The sequence below is a fragment of the Crinia signifera genome, chromosome 7, assembly GCF_055691185.1.
Source record: "Crinia signifera chromosome 7, ASM5569118v1, whole genome shotgun sequence".
NCBI lineage: Eukaryota > Metazoa > Chordata > Amphibia > Anura > Myobatrachidae > Crinia > Crinia signifera.
The window spans coordinates 43,479,000-43,494,130 of NC_139223.1; the positions used below are offsets into that span (position 1 = coordinate 43,479,000).

The following is a 15,131-nucleotide window of genomic DNA, read 5'->3' on the forward strand; positions in this document are numbered from 1 at the left end:
GCCAGCTGAACAATGGAAGAAGGGTCAGAGCCCTCACGGACCTCTGTTAGGATCTGAGAAGCCCATACCCCCATGGCTTTATTTACCCAGCACCCGACCTGGGCCGGACGCTGAATAATACCAGCGGCTGAAAAAATGTTCTTAAGGGTTACCTCCAACTTACGGTCAGAAGTATCCTTAAGAGTGGTTGCACCCGGCACCGGGAGAACCGTCTTTTTAGACAGTCGAGAGACTGAAGAGTCCACTACTGGAGGTATCTCAACCCTCTTTCTACCCTCTGGTGGAAGAGGATAAGCAGCCAGAAACCTCTGAGGTACCTGGAATTTTTTATCAGGATGATTCCAAGCCTGCAATATATGTTCATCCAACTCCTCCGCTGGGGGGAAGGTGGGTGACTGCCTTTGTCTCTTTCCAAAGAAAGAAGGACGAGCAGGAATGTCTGTGTCATCTGACACCTTGCAGGCAACCTTTACCATATGTATAAGGTCCTCCAGACCTGGAGTGGCTGGGGCCGGCTCTTGCATAACTAACGCCTGAGCCTCAGGTTCCACATCCTCATCATCATCATCATAATTATCTGGAAGGGCAAACTCGCCCTCCTCCAGATCAGGCATATCATCATACTCCCCAGAATCCCCAGAGGGTTGTAATACCCTTTTCCTGAGTAAGGGAGGGGGATTTTGCCTAGAAGATGAAGCAATGGCGCCCTCTGCTGGTGTCAAGGCCTTTGTTAAGCTCTGCACAGCAGAAGTCAAGGAAGCCTGTTGAGTTCTGGAAGTTTCTCTGTCCTTTTGAGCTGCAGAGAGCTCGCAAGCTAAATGAGACATTACATCAGCTAATTGTGATGCCCAAACAGGGGTATGCACGGGGGACTCTGGAGCTGGGGGTAAAGCAGCACATTTATCACATACAGAGTCACCCTCCTGAGAAGGTGTAAATTTAACAGCACACTTCTTGCAAGTAACCCTCTTGGAGCTACCCCCTGCCATGGTTCAACAGAACACCCAGCAATCACCACACACTACCAGACTGATCACAGATAGTAGGTACAGGATAGGCAGCAATATATTATGCTGGAAGGGAGAGACAGTGAAAGTAAAAGAGCTGTCACAGAGCTTTGTACAGCGCTATGGCATATACCTAGGAGCGCTATAGCTCTTAATTTGAGACACAGCCCAAACTGCCTCCACCTAGCTCTAATCCCCACTGTAACTCACAGACCGGATAGAGCGTTCAGCAGGACGGTCACCAGGGGACAAGGATCGCCCAACTGCAGTCAGGATAGATCTGCAGCGCAACTGTGGAGCCTCCAGCAGCGTGTTCAAACGGCGCCAAATGTCCAAGATGGCCGCCGCGACTTCAAGGAACGCTGGGGTATGCCAAGGCCTGCTGGGAAGTACCGCGCGGTAACTCCGCCCCCTGCCCGGCAGCTCCGTCACCCATAATGGCGCCAGGTTTAAAAAACCCTCTGCTGCACCGCCGTTTGTGTCCCTGACCTTCCTCTAATAGGAAGGCAGGGTAATACTCACAGTGCTGCGGCCATGCCGTCGGCGGTGGGGCTGGGGGAGGATCGGGTGCACGCTGCGTGTGAGCGGCGCCCGTTACAGCTCCAGAGACGGTGGTCTCTGTCAGCCAGGGAGCCGGGCGCAAACCCTTAAGCAGCAGCCGGCTCCCTCCGGCAGGCTCCCACGTCGCAGGCAGATAGTAGCAGCAACTATCTGCCTGTCCTCAAAGGCAAAACTTGCTGCTTTATGCCCTAATTACAAAAAGCCCAGGAGATGAGCCAAATGTGACCTGCTCCCTTTTGGGCACGATCTAAGACTGCCTGGGAGGGGAAGTAGAAGGGGAGGAGTTGGTCACACTGATTAATTATTTTAAAGTGCCCATGCTCCCTGTGGTCGCCTTCTATTCCCCAGTGTAACTCCAGTGACACCTAGTGGATGAAGGAGAAAGGTTGGAGGACGCATAGCGCTGCGCTCGCCACGCTTCGGGGTGGCGTTAACAATGGGAGTGCATTTAACATAGTAATCACCCATCAGGGTGCCTGTACAATGTAAAATCGGGTGTAATTGCGTCGCATCGCATGCCATTGTAATGGCATGCGTTGCGACGCAATGTTAAAATTGAATAGGAAGCTCTTAAAACCCTAATATCGGGTCAGATCGGGTCCCATCGCATACCTTAACTAATGGTATGCGATGGGACCCAACGGGCGCCGTGCTAGGAAACAAGTACCAAGGCTTCTATAGAAAACAAGCTTTCCATTTTGAGATTTTTCTAAATTTCATGTCGGCCCTTGAATGCCAGCTAGTGCATCTCTCCTTAGTACCCATAAGAAAGGTTTTATTTTTCTTTAGTTATATTTTTGCACATCAGCTGTATACAAAGACACAGCTACAGTGAGCTTGCGCTCACCTCTGAATTACACAGAATGGCTGTTTATATGGCTTTTTTCTTGCCAACATGGAATATAGGGTTGGGATCGTTTGGTCTACAGCATGTTGGTCGACAAGCATTAGGTAGACACCGTTAGGTCGACATGGAGAAAGGTCAACATGGTTCTAGGTCAGGCATGTCCAACGTTGGCCCTCCAGATGTTGTGAAACTACACATCCCAGCATGCTTTGCAATAGTTATAGCATTCTCTAATAGCAAAACTGTGGCAAAGCATGCTGGGATGTGTAGTTTCACAACATCTGGAGGGCCAACGATGGACATGCCTGTTCTAGGTCGACTTGAGACAAGGTCGACCTGGGTCTAGGTCGACAGGACAATAGGTCGACACAAACATTAGGTTGACAGTCAAAATGTCGACTGGGTTTTTCACTGTTTTTTCCCCCTGAATGTCGACACAGTCGACGTGGACACAGTTTCCAGATCACCGCATCCCCTCGCATCTCTCGCCATTCTGTTTTATTCTCCCACCATGCCATAATGGATGGTAGGGCATGAAATGCCGCCTGTCGGCACGTTGGCTCAAAAAAACTGTGAAGAACCCCATGTGGACTTTTTGACACTGTCGATCTAATGCTTGTGTCGAGGAAAAGGAAATGGAACAGCGCTGATGTTATACTGATGTATAAAACAACACCACGGCTAGCTATAACAAAAATTTACTGGTAAACAATAAAGATTAAAATTTATTAGCATGCATAATTGGTAAATTGAGCCTTACATTCATAAACAACTGCTTTATATATATATATATATATATATATATATATATATATATATATACTGCACCTCCACACGAATATTTGTGGGTACAGAAGAGGCCACATAGAAGTCCGGTCTAATGTCCAGCTGGGGGGGTGTTGGAGTCCAGGCAAATTTTTAATCCGCATTCAAACAAACTCGATGGTGTTATTATGCAAGGGGTCTACGAGATGGAATTAGTGGAAGCTGTCCATTGCCGTGTAGGAATAAATGGATCCTGGAAGTCCTTCTTTTTAGCTGGTCCGGAATTGGATGGAATAGTATCCTTAGTGTGCAGATTCAATGTCCAAATGAAAGGTAAGGGGTCAATTTAAAAGCAGGCTCAGATAGGCTCACAGGCTCAACGCGTTTCAACGTGGAAGTGCCCACGTCTTCATCAGGAGCAGAATGAGTCAATGGTGTCCTGGGGCTTGTATACATACCTCCAGGCTAATTACAAAAATATTTACAGGTGTACCTAGCGGTGTATAATTTACTTAAATAAAGACATACCTATATAAAGTCATCTTAGTCTAAAGACATTTATATCATTTCATAGTTTTTATAAGGAATGAACCAAAAAACATAGGTTTATAACAGGGATCTGTATGGTCATGTGACCGGGAGCTGTCACATGATCATATAATTAATCCAGACAGAGTGGACATGTAAACTTATCATAAAGAGAGTAAACATCAATAATACCTTCTTTACAGAGTGTATCATCTCCTGTAAATGCGCCTATTTCTCCCGATCCCCACTGCAGTCTCTGTATACGGCATGATCGCAGTGTAGAGCGGAGATCTATCGCAGTGATTGGCGGAAGTATTGTGAGCTGGGATTCCGTCTCACTGTGGTTGGCGGAAGTGCATCTGTAGCCATTTCGCCAGGATTCAGGCTCAGTAGAATTGGCAGAAACAATATGAGCCGCAATTCTGGCTCACTATGGTTGGCGGAAGTGTATTTATCGCAATTTTACCGAGATTCCGGTTCATGTGGTTGGCGGAAGTGGGTATAAAGCCTTTCTATCAGGATTCTGACTAAACCCGGTTGGTGGAAATATGTGCACCACCATTTTGCCTGGGACATCTGAGGACATTTGGATATAATTAAAGACTCATCTGTATTATACATATGAGATCATTTTGCTCAAGACATCTAATGTAATTAATCGATCAATGATGATATATTTATCCCTATCCTATCACAAACTATAGTTCCTACATAAACATTTAAAAAAATCTGTATTATCCATAATTGATGCAATTCAGCTCTATGTCCATATAATCAAAGGATTTGTATGCATCCATATACAATGTATAATGTCATCTATTTTATATCAATAGAATAACAAGATTTAGCCATTTCAAACGATGCATCGGTGTGATTATTCTGACAATACTTATATTTCATAATCAATCTACTGCTTGTGTCGACCTAATGACCTGTAGACCTAAAACCATGTCCACCAACATGCTTGTCGACCAACATAATGTAGACCAAATGACCGTATCCCGCAATATAATGCAATTTTCATATTTTCAGAAAAGTTCCTACATAGTGACGTTACGCTGGCGCCCATCCTGAGGTGACAGGTAGGTAGACATAGAATGTATGTTTAGGAAAGCGTTTCCCTCACCTTCCTTCCTCTGACAGCTGCCAGAGTTCCACCACTTGACCGTCTCCCACTCCGCTGCTGCAGACCACCCGGTACCTGGACAGCCCCTGAGCAGTCTTGATGTTCCCACATTTGACCAACTGCTTCTCCCACCTCTGGCATGTTGGATGTGACAACAGCACCCTGTGCAACATTACAGAGCAAAACAAGTATATCAAAGCTGGAAGACCCCCCAACATACACAGATGATGGGCCGTCGAAGATGTTTAACACGGATGACTATTATGGGGATGGGGCTTGGTGACATCAGCCTCGTCCCGCCCCCGACCACGTAGTCTCGTCCTGCCCCCCTTTCACTCCTCTCCGGGCTTCTCCTGGAGAGGAGTGATAGGGCAATTTCACACGTTGCGGCTCCTGCCGGGCGGCGAAACCCTGCACGGCCAGGAAGCCGTGCCGCACATAGCAGTTTACAATAGAGGGGATGGCCACAGCCCGGCAGCCATCTCTTCCAGTGGTGGGATCCGGCGGCAACCGTGCGGCCAGGCCGTGGCCGTCCCGTGTCCATTAATAACTACTGTGTGCGGCACTGCATTTGGAAGTGCGGGGTTTCGCCGCCCGGCAGGAGCCGGAGCATGTGAAATAGCCTATAAAAAGTAGGCAGGTATGAGTAATGTAATCTTACACCAAAGTCTAGCCGCTTATGGGCCCTACACACGGGGCGACATTTAGGCATTTTTTTTTAGCGATTTTACTAAATCTCTCAGAAAATGCATGTAAATCATTGTGTGTGTGTGTGTGTGTGTGTGTGTGTGTGTACAGCACAGTGTTTTAAATGTGCAGCTCGCCGGTCCACGCAGGTTATTAATCGGTCTAGGCCGGTGTTCTCAACGGAGAACACTGCCCGACCCTTGCTCAGCACACAGACACTGAGCGTTCTGAGCGTAGTAGCTTAATTCAGAACGCTCGTCGGCCCGTGTAGGACCCTTAACTCTGGTGGAAGACATGGGGTGCCTTACTAACAGAACAGCATGTTATGGTTGTGAAGGTTGATATGCTCAGTACTTTCGGTAGTTGCACTCTATAACCTGCAGGTGTCACCAATGTATTTTTACAAATAGTTCTCATTTTAGCACAGTCTTATTTACTTTAGTTGCAATCTTACCAAATTTCCACAATTTCTAGATTCCCCAAGGCCACACACAAAAGGTTTTTTTCTTGGGATAAAGGTAAAATCTGGATAACTGGTATCTAGAATCAAAACACAGTATCAGGTGTCTGGTCCTGCACACAAGTACCACGCTCCAGTGTACAGCTGATATTCTGTATATACTGATATATCACTTATTTTTCTCACCAACTTACCTCTAGGAAATTCCAGGTGTGAGCGCATTTCCACTGTCCTGCTGCCTGGGGCCTCCAAAGACAGACTGAGGATTCACCCGCTGACACAATGCACAGGTCAGTGCAGCCGTAGAATTCCCACCATACAGAGCACAGATCCACCACGCAGCCTCCCCCGCAGGTGTCCTGCAAGCAGAGCCCCAGCAGTGAACGTTATTAATGCTATCCAATGCTCCTGTATCAGTAATACTGCTTTCACACCGCAAAAACGCCATTGACCCAGTAATTGAAAACGTTTTGAAAAATGGGTCAGACAGCCTTAACCCCTTTCACTCCGCATATCTTAAATGGTATATTACACGTTTAAGAGCCGTCTGAAAGGGGTATTACCATTTCAATGCCGTTTTGTCCCTTCACATTACACAGGGACACTGATAGGACCCTGTTTTACCGTTTTGAATTACCGGTTTTCTTGAACCGGTAAATTCAAAACAAACCTTTCACACCGCACATATTACTGATTTGAAACGGTAAAAACACAGGATTTTACCCGGTAATAATTGCGGTTTGAAAAAGGTATTAGAGTACTCACAGCATGGTCTACAGTGTACATTCATCAGGACGGACAGACGGAATATTGTTGGAAAGGGCGCGCTACAGTACTCAGAATAAGGAGAACACACTGGTGAATCTGAACTCACAACCTGGAGTGACAAAGTACTCTGTCCATGGACTTCCCTCTTAATTTAGAATTGCCATCAGCTGTGTTACACTCGTTCATTGATAACAAAGGTGGCAGCAATCTTATATTAATAGGGTTCAGGAACAGAGCATTTTGTTCCTTCTGGAATGGGTCATGTTGGCAGGTATGCACCAATAACATACTGACACTGGACAACCGTCTCCCATAAGGGACTAATTAGTTCAATTAGCCAATGACCACATTGGCGGATGGTTTGTACTCACACCCAAAGTAATAAGACACTTATAGCTAATTAAACATACCCATAGTGTATCTACAAATACTCCAATACACTTGTCCTACTAGACCAGTGATGGCTAACCATGACACTCCAACAGTTGTTGAACTACACATCCCAGCATGCCCTGCATCAGTTTTAGCATGGCCAAATAGTAACACTGTAGCAGGGCATGCTGGGATGTGTAGTTCAACAACAGCTGGATTGTTAAGGTTAGCCAGCACTCTACTAGACTCTGAGAACTTCTCAAAAAAGGGCTCATTAACTTATCATTGAATATATGCGGCTTATTATCAGAAAACACCCATTATTTGGAAGCAACTGCAAATATTTAGTAGCACATTACTATATCATACATACACCGCAGCAGGTATCTCTAATACCGGATGCGAACCCTCCATTCCAGAGCACAGCTGCAATCTCTATACAGTAGGTTTCTATGGCGGATGTGATGATGCCAGATTTATAAACATCCGGAATGGGGAACATTCCAGAGATTGTCCCCTGCAGCTAATGTCACCAGAAGATGGCATTATAGCCTGTTGTAGCCTATAAGTGCCATAATTAGCCACCACATGCCTGGTCAGTAGGACGGTGTATAGAAAGGAGCCCTGCAACCATGCAAACACTTTGCAAGGACCCCCTCTGGAACAGATTGTTGCATCCTGCACTGCAGCCAGATCACACTGCAAATGCAATTCCTGATAAATGGGCCTGTAACAGAGATTAGTATCACGTAATACTGTTAGGTTACCCTTCGTAGCCCTTCTGGTGATGGCACATGAACTGTGATCTGGTGTGGCAAGACAAAAACCCACAGAGGAGTGAGAGATGTAGGGGTAAATTCACTAAAATGGGAGTTATTTTGCACCTTCTAGAACAGGGGTGTCCAAACTTTTTTGCGATGAGGGCCAGATTTGGTGAAGTGTAAATGTGTGGGGGCCGACCATTCAGCCTGACATTCTTTGAATCATTAATTACATCAAAATGGTCCCCCACTCTGCCCCCATTCAATCTATGTCCCCCAGCCTGCCCCTTCAAGGTATTTCCCCCAGACTGCCCCTCCTTCACTGTATGTCCCCCATTCACTGTATGTTCCCCACTCTGCACCCATTCACTCTGCCCCCTTCTCTTAATGTCCATCAGAGCCTCCATTCATTGTATATCCCCAAGCCTGACCCTCCTTTACTGTATGACCCCCAGCCTGCCCCTGCCCCTCCTTCTCTGAATGGCCATCACTGCCTCCATTCACTGTATGTCCCCCAGCCTGACCCTCCTTCACTGTATGTCCCCCACTCTGCACCCTCCCTTCTCTGTATGTTTCCCAGCTCCTTGTGTAAGCCAGAGGAAGGAGAGGCAAAGCAGGCACTGCAAGGACAGGAGATGCTTGGGCTCCAGCTGCTGCCCTCCTACGCTCTGCATGTTACGGGAGCAAGCCTTGCTGCCCCCCTTCCCAAACACTGCTGTCACTGTGATTGTGGAGTAGGGTGATATACGATTGCAGCAGCAGGGGTAGGACGCCAAACACATCTAGTGTTCCCGCTAGGCTTATTTTGCAGGGCGCTGCGCCCTGCCCCTTTAAAAGCTGCCGAAATCCGCCCTGCCCGTTTTTGCCCGCCCTGTACAGTTAATATGCGCTGAGAAATTACTGTCAGTGTCCCTCCCCGGCTGTTGCCGCGCTTGTAGTACCCGCCCGCTGAGTGTACACACTGCTGAGCGCGGCAGCGTGTGGATACTGAGTCCCCTCAGCCCTGCAGTCTCCAGCGTCCATAGCCGCGCTGACAGGCTGCTCACCTCCTTTATGTGAGCGGCTGACAGCTCTACCAGGAAGCATCCCTCCTCCCCCTCGCCTCGCCGCTCACCACTACGGAGTGTGTCCACTTTGTCACTCGGGTAGAGGCTAGATCCCCTTCCTTGTCCTGCTGTTATTATGCAGCAGCAGAGAGGGCTCCCAGCACAGTGAGACAAGGGGAGGCTGAAAGCAGCAGCACATATATACGTAGAAAGTTGCCCCGGACAGCTGCTGCTAAGCGCTACAGAAAGGTAGCGTGATGGTCCGGAACAGCCGTGACTCGGGAGAGCAAGAGGCGGCAAGTTCAAAAGTGAAAGCATTGATCAGTGCGATGTGCACTATGTGATCAAAGCTGTGACTGTAGCAATGACAGGAGCAGCCTGCATTACTCAGGTATACCCTCACTGTTCCCTTGTCCCGTTCAGTGATTTATTACTGCCCCGGAAAGCAGACTCCTCATTAACTGTTTGTATGCAGGAAGTAGCTGTACTTTCCTGCATAGTGGTCTGTGCTGCTGCTGTGTGTGACATGGGGACGGTCTGTAACATCTTAGTTTCCTTGCAGTTTACTTTTTATTTGAAGGTAATAATATGTGGGTTATTGTGGGGGATATAATATACGTTTTTTTACTGTAGGGGGAAATGTTTTTGTTTTCTTTAAAGGGAGGAGTCACCTTAGTAGGTTTCATTTGCGTCCAGCTCCAATTAATAAAGATTTATTTATTTGCACTGTTGGTTGAGCAAGGGGTCTCCGATAGTAGCTCGTCCTGGAGATCATTAATGTAATGTGATGGCAATAATTCCTTCTTTGTCTGCCTCAGGCCATGTGCCCCTCTCCCTGGGCAATAAGCAATTACAGACTACTGTGTGTGAGACCGGCCCATGCTGCTTGTTGCCGGTACGGTTATGGAGTGTGGGGCAGAGCTGGGGGGCACCCCAAGGGCTTAATCTGGCTCTGCCGACTGCAGGCATTTTCTACATTTTAAATGCGCCACCTCCCAGGAATCAGAGCATGGGTGCCAGAAGGTGGGGTCAATGATTGGCTACCAGGCTCAGGAGCTGGCGCCATATTTCAAATAGAAGCTGGGTCATGCAGTGAGGGGGGGGAAGTGATCTCCGCTTCTCCTCTCAGAAGAGGCCAAGCTGGGGCGGTGAGTGTTGCAGGGAAACTGCATATGTGTCACTGCTGGGGGGCATTATACTAATAATTATGTGTGTCAATTATACTGGCAGCATGGCACTACTGGTGGCACTTTGTCTAGGGCGCTACTGTGGGCATTTTGTCTAGGGCGTGTGTGTGTCGTGGGGGGGTGCCCTCCCGATTGAAAAATGTGCCCCCCCGATTGAAAAAATGTGCCCTGCTCGGTGGTCAGCACCCTGCCCTAAAAAAATCCTAGAGTGAACACTACACATCTGACTGTGGCGGCCGGCACCTCCTCACTGCAGCAGACAGCAAGGTAAAGGCACGCTTGCCGGGGCCCCACCTTTAGTGTCCTGTGCTGTGCTTCCCACATCTCATGCTCTGCCCGCTTCCAGCTGGAGGCTGCGGGCCATTGGAAATGACAGCACGGGCCGCAATTGGCCCCCGGGCTTGACTTTGGACATGTCTGTTCTAGAAGATAATAGATAGAATCCAAATGGTTGCTATGGGCAACATCTAATTTTCAGTAGAACTCCCAACTTAGTAAATGTACCCCTTACTGACCTGAATTTCTGAGATGAGGCGCAGCGATCCATTCCCTAATTCTGCGTTATCATCATCCGGTCTGGGTGCAGTTACCTGGAAGGAAGACAGATAACTTATCTTGGGTTAAATCATAAAAGAAACATTGGACTCTCAGCGTTGGCCACTCCCCTGTCTGCCCACAATGAACCCAGGTGCCCTCCCGGGTATCAATGGACAGACTTGGTGTGAAAGGGGTATTCCTTGTCTGCAAACCATGCTTATTTGAGTATAAACAAGGAAATTGTCTCTGCGATTGATGACCTGACTTAGAACACATAACCCAGCAATGTTATATTATACGGCGTAAATAACAACCTGAATGGAGGTGTAGAGGAAATAGAAAACAGTAAAAGCCAAATACTGCACATGCAATGTTCAGTGATAAAATAAAACTTACATCAACCTCTCCCTCTTTGTTGATCATGGGAGTTACAGCTGGCAGACTCTTCTTTCCACAACCTTCTGTATTATCACACTGCTTGTGTGCAATCGTTCTATCACACAGTTCATATACATCACCAGACAGGGAAAATACTCCACTGAACTGACTGACACCAGTCTCGCCCAGTACAACACTCTCCTCACTAAACGCGGATGTGAGTTCATGGGAGTCTTTTCCAGAGGCCTCGGGAAGTAAGAGCGCAGTTTTCAAGATAGTTTGCTGCCTACATGTGTTCACAGGAGTGTTGCCGGACTGGGACAAGAAGGCAGCAGGGGTTTGCCCCAATAAAGGAAACTGTGATGTGCAGTCTGGTGCCACACACTCATTGTTACTGTCTAGAGGGACAGAGCACAATGAGGTGGAGTAGAGGACACTGCATTTTGGAGAAGACAGGTTGGAGGGGGTATCTGTGTGAGAGGGTGCATCCACAACAGATTCCATATCTCTGCTTAAGACAAGAGGATTGTCTCCAACGCTTTCAGGCTGTGCAAGTGTTCCCAAAACATCCGTCCTAAGCACAAAAAGATTTGGCTCATCGTGACTTAAGGCACAAAATGGAGTCTGTGAGTCTAATTTGGACACAGTGTCATTGTTGCAAAGCTTTTCTTCCACTGTTGCCACAGTGGAATCAAGACCCGCTCCTGAAAGTGGCTGGTGGAGAGGATACGGACACGTTTTTGGGGAACATGGAAAATCAAAAGTTTCCACCGGTCTGCAGATCTCTGGTGAAAGATTAAATGCGTTTATTGGGTCACTATTAAGGCAAATTTTAGATATGGTCAGAACATTTTTGGATGCCTCAATGGAAAACGGAACATTGATCCCTGAAGTGTTCCCTTGGCTATCAGAAGACTGATCACTGTTCAGACAGTTTTTATGAAATAGTAAATGTTTCAAGTCTGGTTTAGATGCGCTAAGACAATCTCCCAGTGTTCCGTGTAGCACAGCTGAGTGGTCTTCCAATGTTCCGTGGTGACTTCCTCGAGTCCGGACGGATTTCCTTCTTACTTTGGTTGCTCTGGGAACAAATGATTCCAGTTGACTAGTGGATTTCAGCTTCTCAAGCTTCAGGGAACCAAACTCTTCATCAGGCAAATGGAAATCTGTAATGTCTACACGCTGCACTAGATGTTCCAGGCTGATCCTGCCTCTGAAAGAGGGAAATGGGGAGGAGCCTGCAGGGAACGATTGTAGACAGAAAGGAGATAAAAGAAACAAAATATGTAGTTAGAATATGAAAAACATCTATATCCACATTAACCACATATTAAGGATAACTTTATAAAAAAAAGTTTTGATTGGATCTAGTGTTTTATCCATAGGCCTGTATTCAATGCGGCTGGCGAGGGGGGTTAAACGGCGGGGATTGCCGAAAACCAGCTCGTGGATAATGCAGGGAGCCTGCTGCATTTCGTCTCGCTGCTTCTACGGCCACATACGGCGATTACCCCTCGCTCCAAAAATGGATTGAGTGGGAATCGGCGTATGCGAGGGGGGGGGGGGGGGGAGTGTTGCCAGTCGAATACTGACAGGCTGAGCTGTGACAGCAAGCAGGCAGCACAGCTCGCCCCCGACATTGAATATACCCCCACAGTCTCCTCCAGTTGTGTCGGCATTAAGGGTCCATCTCTGGCTCCTAGAACAACCAGGATTTGCCGCTCTATACAGTAGGAGGTGTAGTTTGGGTAGACCTGCCTTAGACTCATATTGTTAGCATCAATTTTGGGTATTGTACTAACTTTCTAATGTTAGCAAGATGCTCAAAATTGGGCTGGAAATGAGCTCACACCTATGGAAGCATTTGGCTGCCTTCTCATACCAATGTGTTCAACAAGCAATTGATGCGGTTTCACTGGAGTTTTATGTTTTTAAATGCAAACTCAAATACCAGTGGGTATTAAAGATTTCCCTGGCACTGAAATCTGGTTGGCTCACACATATACCTGGGGATGCAATAGGGTTTCGGATTTGCTTTACCCAATTCAGAAAATTAATTTTAAATGCCTACCGGTAAATCCTTTTCTCTGAGTCCATAAGGGATACTGGACTTCTCTTAGTACGATGGGGTCCAAAGGAGCAAGTGCACATAAAAAACATTAACAGGATGTGCTGGCTCCTCCCCGTTTGCCCCCTCCCACAGCCCAGTATAGTGGTGAGACAAACAACCAATACAGCATACATAACAGAAAACAAAAATCTGTTGTTACACAACTGGCACTGCAAGGTAAGTCAACAATACTACCTGCAGAACGGCAAACCACTGAGGGATGTGCCCAGTATCCCTTATGGACTCAGAGAAAAGGATTTACCGGTAGGAATTTAAAATCCTATTTCTCGATCATCCATAAGGGATACTGGGGTACGATGGGGATGTCTCAAATCTTCCAGAACGGGCAGGAACGTGGTGAGATGTCTGCAGCACCATCTGCCCAAACTGGGTATCCTCATGGGCCAGGGTATCAAACTTCTAGAAAAGAACAAATGTGTTATTCCCAGACTAAGTAGTAGGTCAGCAGAGCTGCAATGCTGAAACTGCCTGGGCAGTCACCCAGGAGGAATCCACAGACCTGGTGGAGTGAACTGGAATAGACTGCGGAACTGGCAAAGCTGCCAATGTATGAGCCTACTGTCAGACAAAGCCATCTGCCAATAGATTGCCTCGAGGCAGGACAACCCTTCTTATGAGCATCTTACAGCGCAAAAAGGAAATCCGTCTTCCTGATACCTGCCGTTCTCTCATGATAAATCTTCAAGGCCCACACGACATCCAAAGATTTTGGAATGTCAGATGAACCAGACTGCACCGGAACTACAATGGGTTGGTTCAGGTGAAACGCCGAAACTGCCTTAGGCAGAAACTGCGGGCAAGTCCTGAGTTCCGCTCTATCCTTTTAAAAGACCAAATATGGGCTCTAGAATGACAAGGTCTCTAATTCGGAAACCCTCCTAGCGGAGGCCAAAGCAAAAAGCATTACCATCTTCCAAGTAAGGAACTTGTCCTCTACAGAGTCCAACGGCTCAAACCAGGAGGACTGCAGAAATGTAAAAAACCACTGACAGGTCCCAGGAAGCTATGGGGTGGGGTACAAAGGGAGGTTGAATGTTAAGCATTCCTTGTACAAAGGTCTGAACCTCCGGCAACAAGGCTAGTTGTTTCTGAAAAAAGACAGCTAAGTCAGAGATCTGCACCTTTATGGAGCCCAAACGCAGGCCCATATCCACTCCAGCCTGTAAAAACCGCAGGGACCGGCCCAGATGAAAGACAGTGGGAGAGCAATTTCTCCCCTCATACCAAGACATGTATCATAATTGGAAGTAACCAGCTTCCTAGCCTGGATCATAGTTGAAATCACGTTGTCGAGAATACCCTTCCTGGCTAAGATAGTCCGCTCAACCTCCAAGCCGACAAAGCTGTTGTAAGTTTGGATAAACGAAGGGGCCTTGCTGTAGAAGACCAACATGGCCAGAAGGTCTCCTGGGCCAGTCCAGAGTGATTAGAATCACCTGCACCTTCTCCTTCCTGACCTTGCGGAGCACCTGAGACAACAACAGTATTGGAGGGCAAATGGAAAACAAGCCGATACAGCCATGGTGTCGACAGTGCATCCACCACCACAGCCTGAGGGTCCCTGGTTCTGGCACAATAGAGTCGAAGCTTCTTGTTGAGCCGAGATGCTATCAGGTCTATATCTGGACAGCCCCAACTTGTGAGCAGACGAAACAGCTTAGGGTGTAGCTCCCATTCTCCGGGGTGCATGTCACGACTGAGATAGTCGGCTTCCCAGTTTTCCAAGCCCGGTATGAAGACGGTCGATATGGCCCTTAGATTTCTTTCTGCCCAGACAAGAATCCTGGACACCTCTCATGCAGGCCCTGCTCTTCGTCTCCCTGACGATTTATGTACGCTACAGCCGTAGCATTGCCCAACTGCACCTGAACAGCTTGGTTCAGGGATAGAAGGGAGGCCTGAAGAATGGCCTCTTGAATAGCTCTGAGTTTCAAGATATTTATTGGAATAATGGACTCGTGGCATGACCA

General features: G+C 47.4%; 1 protein-coding gene across 2 annotated transcripts in view; it reads right to left on the reverse strand.

The window, feature by feature from the left end:
• The window catches only part of PALB2 (partner and localizer of BRCA2), a 35,895-nt gene that overhangs the window by 12,117 nt on the left and 8,647 nt on the right, over positions 1-15,131 (reverse strand). For both annotated transcript variants that reach the window (XM_083152940.1, XM_083152939.1), the window contains exons 6-10: positions 11,049-12,268; positions 10,631-10,705; positions 6,176-6,340; positions 5,976-6,061; positions 4,835-4,996 (exon numbers count right to left, since the gene is read on the reverse strand). In XM_083152940.1, the coding sequence (XP_083009066.1) occupies positions 4,835-4,996; positions 5,976-6,061; positions 6,176-6,340; positions 10,631-10,705; positions 11,049-12,268 (1,708 nt within the window). The remainder of the gene's footprint in view (positions 1-4,834; positions 4,997-5,975; positions 6,062-6,175; positions 6,341-10,630; positions 10,706-11,048; positions 12,269-15,131) is intronic.